The sequence below is a fragment of the Salpingoeca rosetta genome, assembly GCF_000188695.1.
Source record: "Salpingoeca rosetta unplaced genomic scaffold supercont1.1, whole genome shotgun sequence".
Taxonomy (NCBI): Eukaryota; class Choanoflagellata; order Craspedida; family Salpingoecidae; genus Salpingoeca; species Salpingoeca rosetta.
The window spans coordinates 124,324-142,358 of NW_004457740.1; the positions used below are offsets into that span (position 1 = coordinate 124,324).

General features: G+C 55.9%; 4 protein-coding genes across 4 annotated transcripts in view; 2 read left to right on the plus strand and 2 right to left on the minus strand.

Moving 5' to 3' along the window:
* Positions 1-316: 316 nt before the first annotated feature.
* On the plus strand, positions 317-3,008 carry PTSG_00032 (uncharacterized protein; the record flags this gene model as incomplete). The annotated part of the gene is made up of 8 exons (XM_004998531.1): positions 317-460; positions 650-790; positions 948-1,025; positions 1,266-1,429; positions 1,680-1,771; positions 2,033-2,094; positions 2,231-2,380; positions 2,992-3,008. Exons 1-8 carry the CDS (start codon positions 349-351, stop codon positions 3,006-3,008), a joined length of 816 nt encoding a protein of 271 aa, XP_004998588.1. The 5' UTR covers positions 317-348.
* A 70-nt stretch (positions 3,009-3,078) lies between these two features.
* PTSG_00033 (uncharacterized protein) lies at positions 3,079-12,712 on the plus strand. The gene is made up of 16 exons (XM_004998532.1): positions 3,079-3,719; positions 4,061-4,147; positions 4,336-4,387; positions 4,522-7,284; positions 7,557-7,989; positions 8,145-8,226; positions 8,597-8,962; positions 9,203-9,361; positions 9,553-9,672; positions 9,913-10,011; positions 10,242-10,313; positions 10,526-10,719; positions 10,897-11,003; positions 11,150-11,242; positions 11,480-11,814; positions 12,060-12,712. Exons 1-16 carry the CDS (start codon positions 3,708-3,710, stop codon positions 12,123-12,125), a joined length of 5,040 nt encoding a protein of 1,679 aa, XP_004998589.1. The 5' UTR covers positions 3,079-3,707; the 3' UTR covers positions 12,126-12,712.
* Positions 12,713-12,863: 151 nt separating this feature from the next.
* PTSG_00034 (uncharacterized protein) lies at positions 12,864-16,571 on the minus strand (the record flags this gene model as incomplete). The annotated part of the gene is made up of 11 exons (XM_004998533.1): positions 12,864-13,060; positions 13,217-13,313; positions 13,441-13,494; positions 13,648-13,772; positions 13,925-13,945; positions 14,437-14,521; positions 14,763-14,825; positions 15,020-15,103; positions 15,272-15,630; positions 15,768-15,859; positions 16,303-16,571. The coding sequence occupies 11 exons, from the start codon at positions 16,569-16,571 to the stop codon at positions 12,864-12,866; spliced, it is 1,446 nt and encodes a 481-aa protein (XP_004998590.1).
* Positions 16,572-17,093: 522 nt separating this feature from the next.
* PTSG_00035 (uncharacterized protein) overlaps positions 17,094-18,035 on the minus strand; it is a gene marked incomplete at both ends in the record, with an annotated part of 3,325 nt that continues 2,383 nt past the window's right edge. Inside the window, 2 exons of the mRNA XM_004998534.1 lie at positions 17,094-17,249; positions 17,475-17,555. Of these exons, the coding sequence (XP_004998591.1) occupies positions 17,094-17,249; positions 17,475-17,555 (237 nt within the window). The remainder of the gene's footprint in view (positions 17,250-17,474; positions 17,556-18,035) is intronic.

The window sequence follows — 18,035 nt, forward strand, 5'->3', positions numbered from 1 at the left end:
ACCAAACCGACAAGCGCATTCCCTTTTTTGTGTGTTCTGCTTGTCAAATCCACAGAATTGTGTTTTGTCTGGGCAGAAGTAACAGGCGCACCCTCTTTAAACCCCCCTGGTTGGTTGTTGTGTGTGTGTGTGTGTGTGTGTGTGTGTGTGTGTGTGTGTGTGTGTGTGTGTGTGTGTGTGTGTGTGTGTGTGTGTGTGTGTATGTGAGAGAGAGTGTGTGTGTATGTGTGTGTATGTGTGCGTGTGTGTGTGTGTTTGCGACCATCCTCTTCTTCTCTGAACATCATCAGCGTGATCTCACCGTGCGCCTGTGATGAACCACCAGTGCGGCAGCATCTGACGCGGGCCATGCGGGAGCTACTGCGCATCCGCCCTGCAGACCCCATGAGCTTTCTGGCTGACTACTTTACACACGTGACGACTGGCGTCCCCGCAGTACAGCGCGCCTACAAGCTCATCCGTACGTCTGTATATGCGTGCGTATGTGTGTGTGTGTGTGTGTGTGTGTGTGTGTGTGTGTGTGTGTGTGTGTGTGTGTGTGTGTGTGTGTAGGTGCGTGTGTGTGTGTTGGTGGGCACTGACGTGGTACTCAATTGTGGCTGGGGTCGTCGCACTCCCTCCACCCCCCCCTTTCGCTTCGCTGCTACAGGGCACGCAACAGGCAATCCGCACTTTCGTCGAGCAGAAGCCATTGCAGAGGCATACACCTTGCTCTCCGTCAACCAACACAACACGCTTGACAGAACATATGGTTCCCTGCGCACGCGTCACAAAAACACTTCCCCTGAAGGTGCGTGCGTATGCGTGTGTGAATATGTGTGTGTGTGTGTGTGTGTGTGTGTGTGTGTGTGTGTGTGTGTGTGTGTGTGTGTGTGTGTGTGTGTGTGTGTGTGTGTGTGTGGCTCATTAATGTGTCATCCCATTTGATCTGCGCAAACACATCACAGGTGCAAGTGGTGGCAGCAAGAAGCGGAAGAAGACAAGACACTCATCCTCATCATCAAAAGCATCGGCTCCTTCTCCAGGTGTGCATGTGTATGTGACTGTCCTGCTTTCAACCTTAGCGTGTATGCTAGCCACACACACACACACACACACGCACACGCACACACACACACATACACACATACACACATACACACACACACGCACACGTACACGCACACACACTCACTCACACACACGCACACACACACTCTCTCCCTCTGCTTCGTCCCACGCTCACACACGATGTACCCACACCAACGTGTTCACGGATCATGCAGATATATCGGGTGCGCTGTCCTCAGTCATGCTTGCGCCGCCATCGTCGAAGCAGGTCACAAACAGCCTGGACGGCCTGCTGGTGAACAGGCAGGGCCTCGACGCTGTCTTGGGCGTGGACTTTATGCAGCTGCTTGGCATGCGCACGTCAGACTTTTCGCCACAGGTGCAGCGAGCGTTGGCTGTTTGTGTGTGCATGTGGGTGCCGATACGTGGATGTGTATGTGGATGTGTACATGTGTGTGTGGATGTGAATGTGGGTGTGTATGTGCGTTTGTATGTGTGTTGATGTGTGTGGATATGTGTGTACGTGTGGATGTGTACATGTGTGTTGTGTTTTGCGACGTGTCATGCCGAGGCAGTGAGTATCTACCACTGTGCCTCACGCCCACCACGGCCCTTTGGCACATATGCAGGTGTCTGAAGCGCTGTGTACACGATACATGCGTGCTGACCACGCTGTTGTGACCTGGCCACATTTTAAAGAAGCCCTCACCGTCTGCTATCAGTGCGTGAAAAACGCACACCACTGGCACGAACACACGCACACACGAACACATACATGCACACACGCACACGAACACACACACACACACACACACACACACACACACACACACACACACACACGCACACACGCACACACGAACACACACATACATGCACACATACGTGCACGCACACACACACACACACGTACACATTTGTCCACGCTGACATCACTGACATCATCCTGTCATGTGCCTCACTCGCTGCGCGCGCTGTGCAGATATGAGGAGCTTCTGGAACAAGGGCGCGCTCTGTTTTTATTATTGGACCCATTCAACACAGGTGACCCAAGCGCGCGTGCGTACGTGTGTGCGTGTGTGTTGGATATTGCACCTTCGCTCGCTCTTGTTCTGTGACACACCTTCAACGTCTCTCACCCGTCATGCAACATCCCTGATGCGTCCACACGAACCACCAGGATTGGCCAAAGAGGACATATGCCAGCAGCTGATCGACTTTCTCTTGCTTGAGGCGTCGCCGGCCGCAGCAGATGTGGCGGCGGTGGATGCCGCCCTTACCTCCGCCATCAAGGATGCGCAAGCACGCGGCATGGCCACAAACCAGCAAGGTAGCTGTGGCGTGCTCGTTGCATTGGTTGTGGCGCTTGTTTGGGATATTGGTTGTTCGTGTTGTTTGCTTGTGTGTGTGTGTGATTTGTTTGTATGGAGTGTGTGTGTGATTTGTTTGCATGTAGTGCGTGTGTGGGTGTGTGGGTGTGTCTACATGAAATGCGTGCGTGTCTGCTCGCAAGAAGGGGGAAGAACAAGATGATGATGACCACCGCAAGCTCATACGCACACACACACACACACACATGCATCTCGTTTGCACAGATCGTTATGTATCGCTGGCGTCGTTTCTACGCGTGTTGTCTGCGCTGTTTCTTGACCTTTCTGCGCCCACCACCACCACCACCACCACCACCACGAAGGCTGACAGTCAATCATAGACGCTGTTGCAATCGATTGAAGCAAAAACACAGCAACACACACGCATACACACACAAAAAGACGCACACACACACACACACACACACACACACACACACACACACACACACACACACACACACACACACACACACACACACACGCACCCACGCGCACCAAATGCAAATTGTTGGCGGCGAGGTCGGTTGCACCACCGATTTTCTTTCGCATCCTCGTTGTCCCGCGACAGATATGGTCGCGCAGTGAGCACGAAAAACCAAGCGAAGCGTTTTGGCTTTGTTGTTGTTGTTTGTGTTGTTTCGCACATCCGCTTGCACGCAAGCGCACACACGAGGAAAAAGTCGTGTTGTTTGTCACAGGGGTGTTTGACGGCGACTCCTGCCTGCTTGCTGCCCACGTTGGTACACCCTTCACACACCACCGCCCACACACCACCCAGCACCCGGGCACCTTCCCCTGGTCACCTTCCCCAAGGGAGCGAAAATTTCGGAAGCTGTGTGTCAGGGCTGACACTATTGACAGCGCTAACTACAACCTTTTCTCTGCTGCCTACCAGCCGTTTTTCCGTCCAGCCTCCCTATCTAACTGTCGGTTGCCCCCGGGTCTCGACTTCCTTCTTCTTCTCCATCATCTTCTTCGCCTTCCTCTCCTCTCTTTCCCCTACCTCTCTCTCCTCTCCTCTGCACTTTGCATCACAGCCACTGTGTCCTCCCACAGCAACAGCAGCAGAGTGGTCGGATCACCTTGTGGCTTCCTCCCACAGCGTGTTGGCGTGCGTGTGTGGCTGCCGAGTAAGCATAGCGAGCGAGTCGGTGATCGACACGCAACGGGTACAACACAAAGAGGAAGGAAACAAGCGAGGGCACGCATCCGTCTGCTCCTGCTCCGCCTCAGCAACAGCAACAGCAACAGCAGCAGCGAACAGCAACACACTTTTTTCTTCAGATGACATCCAAGGTACGCGGTGCCACTGCATTCCCCCACTCCTCAACGGAGGCCGCTGTGTCCCTATTCTTGCGCTCGTCTCCGCTCGCCCACGCGCCTTGCGTCCATGTCTGCTCTGTTGCAGAGCGCCCCGCTGCTCCACGCCTCGTTCACTCATCCTCGCGCCACCAAAACAACCCGACACAACATAACACACAACCACAACAACAACAACAACAACAACACCACCACCAACAACACCAACAACCACGCCACACCACACCACATCATAACACCACAATCTCACCCCACGCCACCGCGGCGCCCCCCCCCCTTGCCTCCCTGCTCTGCCCATGTCGCTTGTGTACTACAAGAGCTTGGACGCGGTCCAGCAGATGGGGTCCACACCCCAGCAACTGCCCTGGTCACCGCAAAGCTCACGCAAGCACACCGACGACAAGGTCCGGTGCACGTTACCCGCTCCGCTCTTGTTATGAATGTTGGGGGTGGCGGGGAGGTTGATTGCGCTTCTCAAGGTGTCTTCGGTACGAGGGTACATGTGCAAACATATGCGGAGGTTGTGGTTGTGTCGCCAGTCGTGCTCACACATGCACATCAACACGCCTTGCCTTCGTCTGCTTTGACACAGCTTCCTTCTGACAACACCGACCCTCAACCCAAGAAGGAGCACAAGCTTCGAGGTCAGGCAGCAGATGAACTCAACTTGCCCTCTTCACACACACACACACACACATACACACATGCACACACACACACACACACAGAGCTCACCTCTGCTCTCGCCACTCACCTGTTCACATCCCTCCACACCTAGGTCTGATGCGCAAGTTTCGCCGCAGCACCAACAACAACAGCACCAGCAACAGCGGCGGTGGTGGTGCGGAGAGAAACGCGTCTGCATCACAAGCGGACAGCGATGGCCTGGTGCCATCCCCTGCATCGTCCGAGCTCACCCTCAGCACGACGGTGAGTGCAAGCACAGCATCAACCGCCAACGGCAACCACGGGGACGGCAGCGGAAACCCGACGCTAGCGCAACTCAAAGCCTCGCGGCGTCGACAGCACGAGAGCGCAATGGCCTCCGCTGGTGTTGGCGAGGGCGCGCCGCTGGAGCTCAAGTCCCTCGGGCGGGAGCTGCACCGCCACAAGGTGGCCGCTACCCCGCTGGCCGATGTGGCAAACATCGTGCACGAGCGCAGGCTTGTTGGCGGTGAGGCAACCGACACGTCGACCATGAGCATCGGTGTGGAGGACCTGAGCTGGGAGGAGGAGCCTGGCGCCTTTCTCCGCGACCTCCTTCACCAGCAGCAGCAGCAGTGTGATGAGCACCAGAAGCAGGACAACCAGCACCTGTCTGCAAGCGATGCCGAAGTGGACGGAGACACATCTGCCACACACACGCCGTCGACAACGTCCCCTGCGTCGCTCCCTGCCCGCTCGCGCCTTCCCGCAGTGGAGGACCACACCGAGAACGGCAGCAACAGCAACAGCAATGCAGACGCCAGTAACAGCCACAACAGAAGCACCAGCAGCAGCAACACGAACAACAACAACAACAGCAGCAGCAACAGTGACGGCGCGCGGGGGCAGCTCGAGTCTGCCGTCGCCACAGCGGACCTTGAGATGCTCTCAAGCTGCAACACCAGCCTGGACCACACCAACACCGCAACTACCTCCACCGCCGCAGCGGCAGTGCACACGAACGCCAGCGCCAACGGCACCATGGTCGTGGTGAACGGCGGTGTTGGTGTTGAGCACAGCGACCACGAGGTTGAGAGCAATGCCAGCAGCACAGCACGTCAGCACAGGCACGCGCACGTACATGTATCCACACACGGCGACAGCACTGAGGAGAGCGACTGCGCGTCGCTCGCATTTGAGAGCTGTGCGAGCGGGCTTGACTCCGACGAGGAAGGCGTGCGTGATGTACTGCGGTCTCTGGCGCTCTCATCTCTGCAGGGAGATGGTGCACAGCGCACGCGTCGACACGGCAGCCCGCTCGTTGCCGGCGGTGACCTGGTCACGGTGTCCACCGGCGCACCCGTGCACGTACACCAGCACCACCAGCCCGGGGTCGGGCGTGGTGTTGCCGCTGCTGGCAAGGCTGACGGCGCAAACATGGACGAGCACGAGCAGCGTCGTCAGCGCGCGTTCCTGATGCGGCTTGACGACGACGACTACGACCTGCACCTGCCGAGCGGGGTGCGCATGTCGGGCCCGAGCAGCGGCGATGACACGGAGGCGGTTGCCGACGACAGCACCAGCGACGTGCAGGGCCTCGCCACTGACGCCGACGACGACGTTGATGACGGCTTTGATGGCGTGAAACACAGCAACAGCAGCAGCGGTCGTGACGAGGATGATGCACGCGCTGACACGGCGTCACACCACATGCACGCAACGGACCACCACCACCATCACCACCACCACCACCATGACGACAGTGACGACGAATCAGTGCCGCATGCGGAGGTGTCTGTCCACGATGCCACCACACACACACCATTGCACGAGTCGCGGAAACAGCGAACTGTGCAGTCGTTCGAAAGCGACGTGCACGTGTGTGGTGGGTACGTGTCGAGCGATGGTGAGAGCCGGCCCTCCCTCGGCACGCCTGTGCGAAGCGGGGTTCCAGCCGTCAACGTTTGTCCGCGCAATGGCGCTGATGACCAGCAAGCAAGAAATGACACCAACGACACGAGCGTGCATGACGATACCGAAGCAGCAGTGCTCTCCTCGCATTCATCACCACAACCATCATCACCACCACCAGCAACCGCATCGTCAGCGACAGCGGCTGCGTTCCATTCCACCCCAAAGGGCAGCCGCCCCGTTGCACGCGCTCTGTTGCCCGCAGGCAATGCTGGCAACAATGATGACAACAGCGCGGACGACGATGCTGCGCTGGCAGCGCACCCGACCGACCTCGAGATGGACACGGCTCTCCTTGAACACGCCCAAGTTGTTGGGCTGCACCCGCTCCCACACCACGACGAGCAACACGTAACCAGAGGCGCTGATCGTGATCATGTTGCCACTGATGCTGCTCCTGCTTCCAATGATGGTGATGTCACCATTACAAATGTGGACGGAGACCAACAGCAGCGGCAGGACCTGAGCATGAGCGATTTCAGTTTCTCCAGCCACTTCCGCAGCCACGCAGTCGAGGGTGCGTCCCCCAACACCAGCGGGCTGTCGGCAGCGTCGTCCATCATCACCAACGTGGACGCACCGCATGCGACGGCACGCCACCAGGCACCGGGCCATGGTGGTTACGCGCACAGCGACGACGACGAAGTGCAGTCAAATGGCGACGACCACAACACCATGGACCACGTCATGGGCCACCCCATGCATGCGCCGGACGTGTCGCCCAACAGCCTGTACCGGTTCCACGAGGTTGCGGAGGTGCCGCTGTTCCGGGTGCTGCCACGGCCGTCGAGCATGGTGCTTGACGAGTCGATGGCGCGGCACGTGGAGGAGCTGGAGGAGGCCCTCGCCCGGCACAGCGACCGACTCGAGACACAGCGCTCGCCGTTCTATGCCGGCCACGGCTACGAGTCAACCACTCCGAGAGGTTGGTGTGTGTGTGTGTGTGTGTGTGTGTGTGTGTGTGTGTGTGTGTGTGTGTGTGTGTGTGTGTGTGTGTGTGTGTGTGTGTAACCGTGCTGGGATGTGATCCCTTTCGTCGTTTGGGAGATTGTGGGCTTCTCTGTTTGACATCACCCTACACTATTGCATGCTTTTTCATCCCATTGGCGCACATGTTGCCCCCCCCCCCAACTCTCACTTCCACTCATCGTCGGCCCCCCCCCCCCCCCACCACCACCACCACCACCACCACCACAGGCGCGGGGCAGTTCACGTCCAAGCGGTTCTGGCCGTACCCGGTGCCGCAGCACGAGGTCACGCTCCCCTCCCGCGCAATCGACCCCATCGACCCCATCGACCCCGCACACGAGCACACGCACACAGCAGGTGATGGCGACTATGCAAACAAGAACGCGCACACCACCAGCGGCAGCGGCAGCGACGGAGATGCGGGAACCATCAGCAGGCGCAGCAGCAGCATCCGAACCAACACCAACACCACCACGAGCGGTGGCAGTGGGAGCGGAAGTGCACCTGTTCACGGCAGCAGCGGCGCTGTTGCGACGGCCATGCGCTATCTGCAGGAGTGCAGCACACGTGGCGAGACAGCCTCCCCTGTTGTCATGCGTGGGTGCGAGGGCTTTGTCCAGCACGCCCGCGGTGGCACCTTTGATGCACACACCCTCTACAGGTTCGTTTTGTTTAAATTTTTGTTTTTGTTTTGGGGTTTGTTTGGATTGGGGTTTGTTTTGTGTGCCCTCTTGTTGTGTGGTTTTATTTGTTGTGGTTTGGCTTTTGGTTGCATGCACTCACGTGGCTGCTGTATTGTTGGTGTGCACTGTTCAGGTTTATGGAGATGGCTGCGCGGTATTATCGCACCAAGTTCACGTCGCTGCCGCACTGGAACTTCACCGGCGAACACCAATCGGTGGGCTTGTTACTTGCACATTTAAAGAGATGGAGCTGCACACACGCACCACACAACACGCACACTCACACAACACGCACACTCACACAACACGCACACTCACACACACACACACACTCACTCACACACACACACACACAACTCACTCACTCACACACACACACACTCACAAACTCACACACTCTCACTCACACTCTCACTCACTCACTCACTCACTCACTCACTCACTCACTCACTCACTCACTCACTCACTCACTCACATCCACACAACTCACTTACACGCTCCGTACGCACGCACATACCTTCCCTTTACCGCCAATGTTTCGACCTCACCTCCACCACGTCGTCGTGCCACCCATTCATGATACAGGAGCCCGTGATTGTGACAATTGGGCTGCGCAACGGCGAGCAGAGCAGCCGGGAGGTGCCCAACTTCCTGTGCATGATCCGCACCATTCGTCGCGCGTACAAGGGCGATGTGCGCCCAGACGAGCTCTCCCCAGCGCCCGATGCTGCCGAAATTTGTCGGGTGGCGTTTCCAAAGCTCTCCATCAGTGGGCTGGAGGCGATTTGCAGCGATCACATGGACGACGTGCGGCAGCGGCTGATTGCCGTTGACGAGCACATGATCAGGGACAGATTCAAGGTTGCGCTGCTGCACGTGCTGCCGGGACAACTGGACCAGGATTCCGTCATGGCAAACACGGCAGAGGATGACTCACCCGCGTACTCGAAGGTCAGAGACCAAGGAAACGGGGGGTGTTGTTGTTGTTGTGGGTCGTGGTTGGAATGGTTGCGGTGGTCGTAGCTGGCCATTGCTGATGTTGGAAGAGGAGAAGACGGAAGAGGAAATGCTGGTGATGATGGAGGAGGGGGGGGGAGGTTTGAGTCACATCAACGCGTCAACTGCTGGTTTGGTGTCCCTTTGCATTGTGCTCACGTCTATTTCCTTGCACCACCACCACCACCACCACAGTTTCTGCACGGGCTGGGCGATGTTGTTCCGATAGCGTCGTTTGCGGGCTACAAGGGCGACTTGGAGGGCTTCCGAGAATCGCTCTACACTGCTTTTGACGAGAAGGAAATCATGTTCCACGTCGTCTCAATGATGCGCACGCAGCGGCCCCAATCTGCGGTGCGTGCGTGAGCTTATGTGCGTGTGTGTGTGTGTGTGTGTGTGTGGACGTGTGTGGACGTGTGTGTATGTGTATTTGTATGTGAGTGTGTGTGTACATGTACATGAATGTATTGAATTGTTCTCGCATGTGCTTGACTCCCCTTCGTTATTTACGACCGCTCACGTGGTCATGGCATTGGCATGCACAGGCCGAGATCCGGCGACTGGTTGGAACGAGCCTTGTCTCCGTTGTGTTTCTGGAGCGCGGTGCGCATTTCGTTCCGAAGGCATTTAACTTCCAACTCCTCCATGTCTTCATCGTCGTGCAGGTACAGAAGGGGGAGGGAGAAAGGGGGAGAAAGGAGGGTGCGTGTGTGTACACAATAGCTCAGTGCTGTTCTAGCCTGTCTATGCATGTGTGTGTGTGTTTGTGCCTCAGTGCATCTTTGAAGTGAGCATACCTTTCACTCCCCCATTCAATCAAGACATGCTACGCATTGCTCACCAACAGCTGCTGCCCCTTACCCATGCTGCTGTGTTCGGTGGTGGTGCGTGTGTATCTGTGACAGGAGAGCGAGGAGATGGCGCTGGACTCCGGTCCGCTGTATGACATTCGTGTCGTTTCTCGCGACTCGGTGCCCTGGTTTGACCCTGTCATCCCTACACAGGTGTGGGAACGAGCGCGCATGGCATGTGTGATTGTGAAAACTTGCATCATGGGATGTTGCACTTGTGTCACGTGGCGCGTATTTGTGCGTTTGAGTGGCTTGTGCGTGCGTCTGTTGTGTGTGATCCTGTGTATGTGCGTGTTCGTTCTGTTGTGTACATGAACTCTTGCTGACACCCACATGCTTCTTGTTGTGGGCTGTGTGTGCCTGTATTGTTTGCGTGTGGACAGCCTCTGCCTGCGACCGAAATGCGGCGTTGGGTTCTCAACAAGATTGTGAATGCAGAGCTGGCCATGCAACAGGTGTGAGCACTGCCATGACATGTCATGTCATGTCATGTCATGTCATGTAAGCCCAACTGCGCTCGTTCATCCTCGGCTGCAGCCACCACTGTCTTCCCACGGCCTCACCGCCATGTCACCCATTACCCCATCACCATCCACCCATAATCTCACCACACCTCACTTCCACCACCTCACCTCCACCTCACCACGTTCGCTCGTCGCTACTGCAGAGCGGGGCGCTGGCGAATGTTGCGCGCCAGGCGCGGGAGCAGCAGATTCGCTCTGCGGTTGCCGACTTCAACGCGTGGAAATTCTCGGAGCCGAGCACGAGTGTGGAGATGCAGCACGCCATCCGCTCGTTTGCCTCGTCATGCATCGTCGACGTCAGCGCCCTGCCTTCCTCCGCCCTCTGCCTCCCGGAGAAGTGAGTACGATGACTGGCTGCACGTGCAACTGCAGATGCGAGCCACCGCCTTGCCTGTCTACAAATGCATACGCAAGTGTGCTTGTAATTGAGCATGAAAGTGCACGCTCTCATGCCGGAATCGTTTGATGAATCCTCTCTCATCACACGGCTTGCATCACCTTGGCAACTCTGCAGGTTTGTGCATGACATTGCGTTGAACCACGCTGTTGAGCGCGAGATGCAAGGCCTCCGCTTGTCCGGATCAGACGCCCGCCCTGCTCCAGCCCGCACCCTCGCAGAGAGTACGTCGTGGACATGCGCGCGTGCATGTGTGTGTGTGTGTGATAGTTATGCATGCGCTTGTCTGCATTCGTGTATGGAGCGACACGCCACTGTTCACCCCTCCTTCCTTCCACCGCCACCATCCCCCCTTCCCTCTCCATTGCAGGCAAGGCGAACCGCTCGAGCACCATCCAGCGCCGTCGGGACATTCGCGGCGTTTCTGAGGGCCTCCAGTCATCGACGTCAACTGCCCCAGCAGGTGTGAGAATGTGTGTGTGTGTGTGTGTGTGTGTGTGTGTGTGTGTGTGTGTGTGGATGCGTGCGCACATGTGTGTGTGCGTGTGTGTGTGAGCGCGAGATGCTTGCCTAACATGGGTGAATGTCCCTGAAGCGTTCCGTCCTGCGCGTGACCTTGGTGGCCACACCAGCCCACACACCGATCCACCACTGCACCAATCTCACGCTGACGTGTCACCTCAACCACGACGGCCTGCAGGGCACCATCGCTCGCTGCACCGCGGGCCGGGCTCTGTCAGTTCCAGCTCGCTCGCGTCGGGCGTCTCTGAGGCCAACGGGGGTGTGCTGGTTGAAGGCCGCGGGTTAAATCTGGACCACATTGCCACGCTGGACGTGCACGAACAGGTTGGGCGGCTGCGCAAGCTCGTGCTGACGCTTGCAGACGAGAGGGACACACGCACGCAGGAGGTGGAGACGCTGCAGACGGCAAAGCAGGAGCTGATGGAGAGCAACATCCAGCTGAGGGCAGAGATTGCCCGCCTCTCAAAGGCACTGCGAAACAGCAGGGAAAGCTTCGAGCACTGCTACTCTGAGGTACGTCGTCGCATGTGTCTGGGTGAATGTGTGTGTGTGTGTGTGTGTGTGTGTGCGTGTGTGTGTGTGTGCGTGTGCGTGTGCGTGTGTGTGTGTGTGTGTGTGTGTGTGTGTGTGTGTGTGTGTGTGTGTGTGTGTGTGTGTGTGTGTGTGTGTGTGCGTGTGTGTGTGCGTGTGCGTGCTGTTTGCTTGTGCTGTTGACTTGCCTCTCATCTTCCACTGCTGCCTTGTTGTTTTCCGATCAGAACGAGCGGTTGGCGCGGAAAGTGGCGGATCTTGAGCTGGAGCTGAACATGCCGGCGGAGGTGTAACGCCCACCACACATATGCTGCCGCAGTCCTTTTGTCACTGAATGCAACTACGACCACGATGCCTGCAGCCACCATCGCACATGCCGCCATTACTATCCCTCTGCCATCACCATCCCCCTTGTCAAATCCCTCAGAGTGGTGCACCTGTTACTCTTGTCCCGTTCACTGGCTCGCCTGCGTTTGTCACTATTCGCTTTTGTTCTATCAACATTCTCGATTTCTTGATTTAGCTGTGTGTTATTGTCGCCCCAGCTGTACATACCGACATTGAATGCCAGCCCTCCTTCCCCCTTCCTTATTGTTCCCAAAGTTGCTCTGTCTGCGGTAGGTGGGGTGTGTTTCTGCTTTGTGTGAACTTGTTCGTGCGTGATTTCAGGGCTGCTTGATCACTATCATACCTGTCCCAAGACTCAGTTCACTGTGCTGTTGTTAATTGTTGACGTGGGGTTACTCGTGCTTCACTAGCCGTGTTTGCTGTTTTGGCCAATGTGTCTGTGGTGTCGCTTGTTGCTAGCTCTCTTGTATGGCTTTGATGTATGACGCGTCACGTTCTGTGGACGTGTGCGATTTGCCCAATAAATGCATCAATTGTCCTTTTGTTTGTTTTTCATGATGATGATGCGTGTGTGAGTGTGAGTGTTGGAGTTGTGCACGTGTGTATGTGTGAGTGTAAGAGAGTATGTGGTGGTCGATCAAATCCAGTTTATCATCCCATTGCATTGAGCAATAACGTGCACGTCAAGAGCGTTCAGCAATGCTCGCGAAATACTGCAACAAATCCTCCACCTCAAACTCCAGCCGGATGTTTGAGTTGGGGTAGCACTTGGCGATGAGCTCTTCAAAGTGCGCGTGCAAACGAACAAACTCCTCTTGAATGCTGCGCCAAACGACCACAAGCAGGTTCTCTTCCGTGCACAGCTGCTTCTGCACCCGCTCTGTGTGTCGTGTGTGTGTGTGTGTGTGTGTGTGTGTGTGTGTGTGTGTGTGTGTGTGTGTGTGTGTGTGTGTGTCGTGTGTGTGAACGAGAATGCGATAGCGACAAGCACAACAAGGACCTGATCACAGACAACACAACGCAGCAGGCGACGCACTGTAAGTTGATTCGAGGCCTTTCTTGACTTCCTTCCCAGGGTAGAGCTTGATGATAGCACGCAGCTGCTGTTTGTTAAACTCAGAATAGTAGCCCACCTGGACGCACATGCGCGAGTGTTCGTGAGTAAGTGTGTGTGTGTGTGTGTGGATGCGTGCGCACATGTGTGTGTGTGTGTGTGCGTGTCATTCGCCATGCGCGGCATCATGTTAAATCACAGCTCACGTCTTGTGGGGCGGTGCCTTGTCGAATCAGCTGTTCCACGCCTTCAAAGAAGCTCTGACGATGGCGATGGCGATGACGAGCGTTGCGTGAGGGAGCGCAGTTGAGATAGAGAGAGAGAGAGAGGCAGATGAAAACGCACCTCGACCATGCACACAATATCAGAAGCATGCACACACATACACACAAAAATAAAATACACTGACGCACCGAGAGGCGTTCCATTGGCCGACCGAGTACGCTTTGCACAAAGCGCGTAATGTGTGTTCTGTATTTCTCCTGCGCGTCCGCTCTGTATTGCTTCAAGCTGTCAATCTTCAGGCGGGACAGTTGGTCTGGCAGAGACAAAGCGTATGTATGTGTTAATGTTTGTGTGTGTGTGTGTGTGTGTGTTGGTGAGTGTGCGTGAGTGCAAGTTGAGCTGCAGAAAATCTCACGCATTACAGAAGACACAACAGCATGCGCACGCGAGTAAGAGACAGCTCACCGTAGAGGTTGTGGAAGTTCTCTGGTCGGGACAGCAAGAAACAACACGTGTGTGTGTGTGTGTGTGTGTGTGTGTGTGTGTGTGTGTGTGTGTGTGTGTGTGTGTGTGTGTGTGTGTGTGTGTGTGTGTGTGTGTGTGTGAGGGGGGGGGTGGCTGTCAGTCCATTTTCACCGCATGGGCGGTGCCACAAGCGACGAAACAATGATGTCGAACATTCAGCGTACAAAACTTTCCCATATGTCCAGACTGACACAGAGAGAGAGATAAAGGAACGAGAGAGAGAGAGAGACAGAGAGAGACAGAGAGACAGAGAGAGACAGAGACAGAGACAGAGACAGAGAGAGAGACTGACACAGAGAGAGAAGAGAGAGAGACAGAGAGAGAGACAGAGACAGAGAGAGAGACGCACAGAGAGAGAGAGACTGACACAGAGAGAGAGAGAGAAAGAGAGAGAGACAGAGAGAGAAGAAAAGAGAGAGAGAGACGCACAAGGAACACACACACACACTCACCGAAGAGGATGACGTCCGGCTCTTTCGCGTCGGCGGCGATTTCTTGAACGCGATCAAAGATGGCACCGAGCAGGCGCAGATATGCCTGAACACAGACAGCGGGCAGATGTGTGCTTGTGTCAGGGGAGAGGGCTGGTGGTGGTGGTGGAAAAAGAATTCCCACAATCGACATGAAGACAAGTACACACACGCGCATACATCCACAGGTGCAACCACCAACAAAGAAAAGAGCTCGCTTGAGCTGATGCACATGGCGATTTGAGAAAGACAGTCGGCAGCCAGTGCATGATTAGAGGGGGGGGAGATGGTATGCGAATGAACGGCACCTTGTCCAGAAGCGAATGGCACTCCTCCTTTGCACCGACGGCCTCGGAGTCACGCACAAGCCGCTGAGTGGTGATGGTGGTGGCGGTGGTGGTGAGGCAATCAGTGGTGCTGTCTTTGTGTGTGTGTGTGTGTGTGTGTGTGTGTGTGTGTGTGTGTGTGTGTGTGTGTGTGTGTGTGTGTGTGTGTGTGTGTGCCTGCATCTATAATGGCTCAATGTTCATCACAGCAGACAGTTGCACACTAAGCATGCACGGACCGAAAACGACGATACGAATGGAAGAATCCCACACCCGTCTTTCTTCTTCACTTGCGCAGTCATCACAGCGTCCACCACGGAATCCTGCCATGTGCACATTGCGTGTTGCATGTGAATAAGTGCAAGCGCAGGAGTGCATGTGTCGTATGCGTGTGAGTTAGAGAGTGTGTGTGGAGGATCAAATGCCAACGCATGCACGAGACACCAACATGTGCAAACATCCCTCCACCCCCACCCCCACCCCACGCGTACGATGTAGGAGTCGTAGAGCCGCTTGGCGTACACGTAGCATTTTCCAAACAGCTGGAACAGAAACGTGGACTCGGAGGCAACTTGCTGCGACAGTCCGCTCAGCACCACCAGCGCCACCGTGCTGTTGCTGTGCATGGTACACACGTGCGAACCGACAAGGCACACGTGGATGCAAAGTGCCACGACGTAAATATGAGCGAGCGGAACCACAACGTGCATTGTCGCAGGCACCAGCTCCACAAAGGACCAGCGCAGAACATTGGAGAGCACCACACGGCAAATGCAGAATAGCGCAACAACGCACAAGGCATCCTGTTTGTAGCCGGCTTGCATCATGGTGTGGATGGCGTCATCGAGGCCTGCAGAAGAACGGAGCGCACACACAAACAATCACACAGAACGGCAGGGGAACAACGTGAACAACGCAATGCACACGACACGCAAGTGTACACACGCACGCACGCACGCACGCACGCACACACGCACGTATACGGACCGTTGAACATGACGTTGAGGAGATCGTGGAGCAGAGGATGAATCTGTGGCTGATGCGAGACCGTGCTCAGGCGCGACGGCTGCTTCCGCTCCCTGGATGTGTGTGTGTGTGCGTGTGGGAGTGTGGGAGTGTGTGTGTGAGTGTGCGAGAGAGAGTGTGTGTGTGTGAGTGTGCGAGAGAGAGAGTGTGTGTATGTGTGTGTATGTGTGTGTGTGTAATGCAATCACACGCAGTTGTCAGCGCGAACAGCACAGAACGTGACGTATGCACGTGGTCGGTGCATGCATGTGCATGTGTGTTGGTGTCTGTAAGGTGTCGTACAACAGGGGAGAGTCGCGGTATCCGGACAATGACGTGTAGCTGCCGCTCAAATTGGACCTGACGAAGCAAACGGCCCAACATTTGTGAAGGACAGGGCGCGCGTGTATGTGTGTGTGTATGTGTGTGTGTGTGTGTGTGCTTGATGAGACGGGAGACAAGAAGGACGCGAGGCACACATGACATGACACGGCTGTATGACGCTCGTTTGCATCACCGTGGCCTCGGCGTGTGTGTCGTCGCACGGCGAGGTGTTCGCAGCGGCGTCTGCACTTCAAGGTGTTGGTGTTGCTGCTGTTTCTCTCTCACCTCATCGTCCCCACCACCATCATCCCCGCCCCCTTCTCCGCCACCATCACCACCCTTGTCGCTTTCACCGCTGCCATCGCCGCCACCACTGCGCTTGCTCTCATCCTGAATGTGCAGATGGAAGAATTCCTCGCACAACTGCTGCTCCTCCAGCACAAGCGGCACAATCTCTCCCATCGTCGCGCGGAAGCCCTGGGAGCGTGTTTGTGTGTGTATGTAAGCATGTTTGTGTGTGTATGTGTGCGTGTAAGTGTGTGCATGTGCGTGTGCATGTGTGTATGCACATGAGCACATGCCACCATGTGTGCGTGTGTGACGGTACATTGCATATGCTTCGCTTGGCAGTGAGTGCAGGACGACACGACATGTGTTGACAACCTCATGAAACGCTTTTCTTGGATCTTGTGATTTGTCCTTTGCACTCGCAGTCATCTTGTTGGTAATGTGGATGGAGGAGACATGGAGCAACGACGTCCATGTAAGTGACAGTGCTTGGCTGTTGCCGCTGTGTCTGTTACCTGTGTTCGCATCCACGCGCCGCACACACACACACACACACACACACACACACACACACACACACACACACACACACACACAAGTGTCGTGACATCTGCAATCACTGTGGCGATTGTGCTTCCCTGCCACTTCAAGCCCCAATTCACTTGGGGTCTTCTTCCCACACTCCTCTCTGCATCTTTAGCACAGCACCACGGTACCACCTGGCTTGAGACCCGTGTGGAGGAGAGAGTACAGGCGGTTTGCAGCCTCAACCGTGAGACGCAGGCCAGGCGCCGTATTGAAGTCGGGGTGTGTCAACGCATTCACGTGCGATTTCGAAAATGTCAGAAAGTCCTGTTGTGGTGATGTTTGTTTGAGTCGTGATGATGGCGATGATGATGGTGGTAGTAGGGCGCAGACGGTGAAGAAGTTGCGCTCATGTGAACGCGACGGAGAGCACAGCGAGAGTTTGGGGGTGCAGCCAAGGTAACAAGACATCGTCCACACACACACACACACACACACACACACACACACACACACACACACACACAACGTGATTGCGGCACGAGTGCGCACCGTCAGCTGCCGTGTGTATTCGCCGAGACTGACAAAGTTGTCCTGCTGCACATTGATCATTCGCATTTGATCCGACACGCGCTGTGCATCTCGTCCCAGCGGATGTCAACGCAGTGTGTGTGTGTGTGCGCGCGCGCGTGTGTGTGTGTGTGTGTATGTGTGTGTGTGTGTGTGCGCCCTCTCTGTGTGTGTATGTGTGTGTGTGTGATCTCTGTGTCATGTGTGTGTGTGTGTGTGTGTGTGAGTGAGAGCTCCCCCGCATCTCTCACAAGATCAATGCGTGAATATAGCACTGTTGGATGTTGGAACCCCACGAAAGAGAAGAGGGAGAAAGTGTATGTGGGATCCATTGTATGGCACACCCTCACACATATGCGCACACACACACACACATGCACACATACGCACACACACACACACACACACACACACACATGCACACATATGCGTACACACACACACACACACATGCGCACCATCCCAACCGAGAGTCTCTGGTTCTCTCTGAAGGATGTCAGAGAGTGCGCGCGCGTCTGTTGTTTGTTCATCACATCTTTTTAA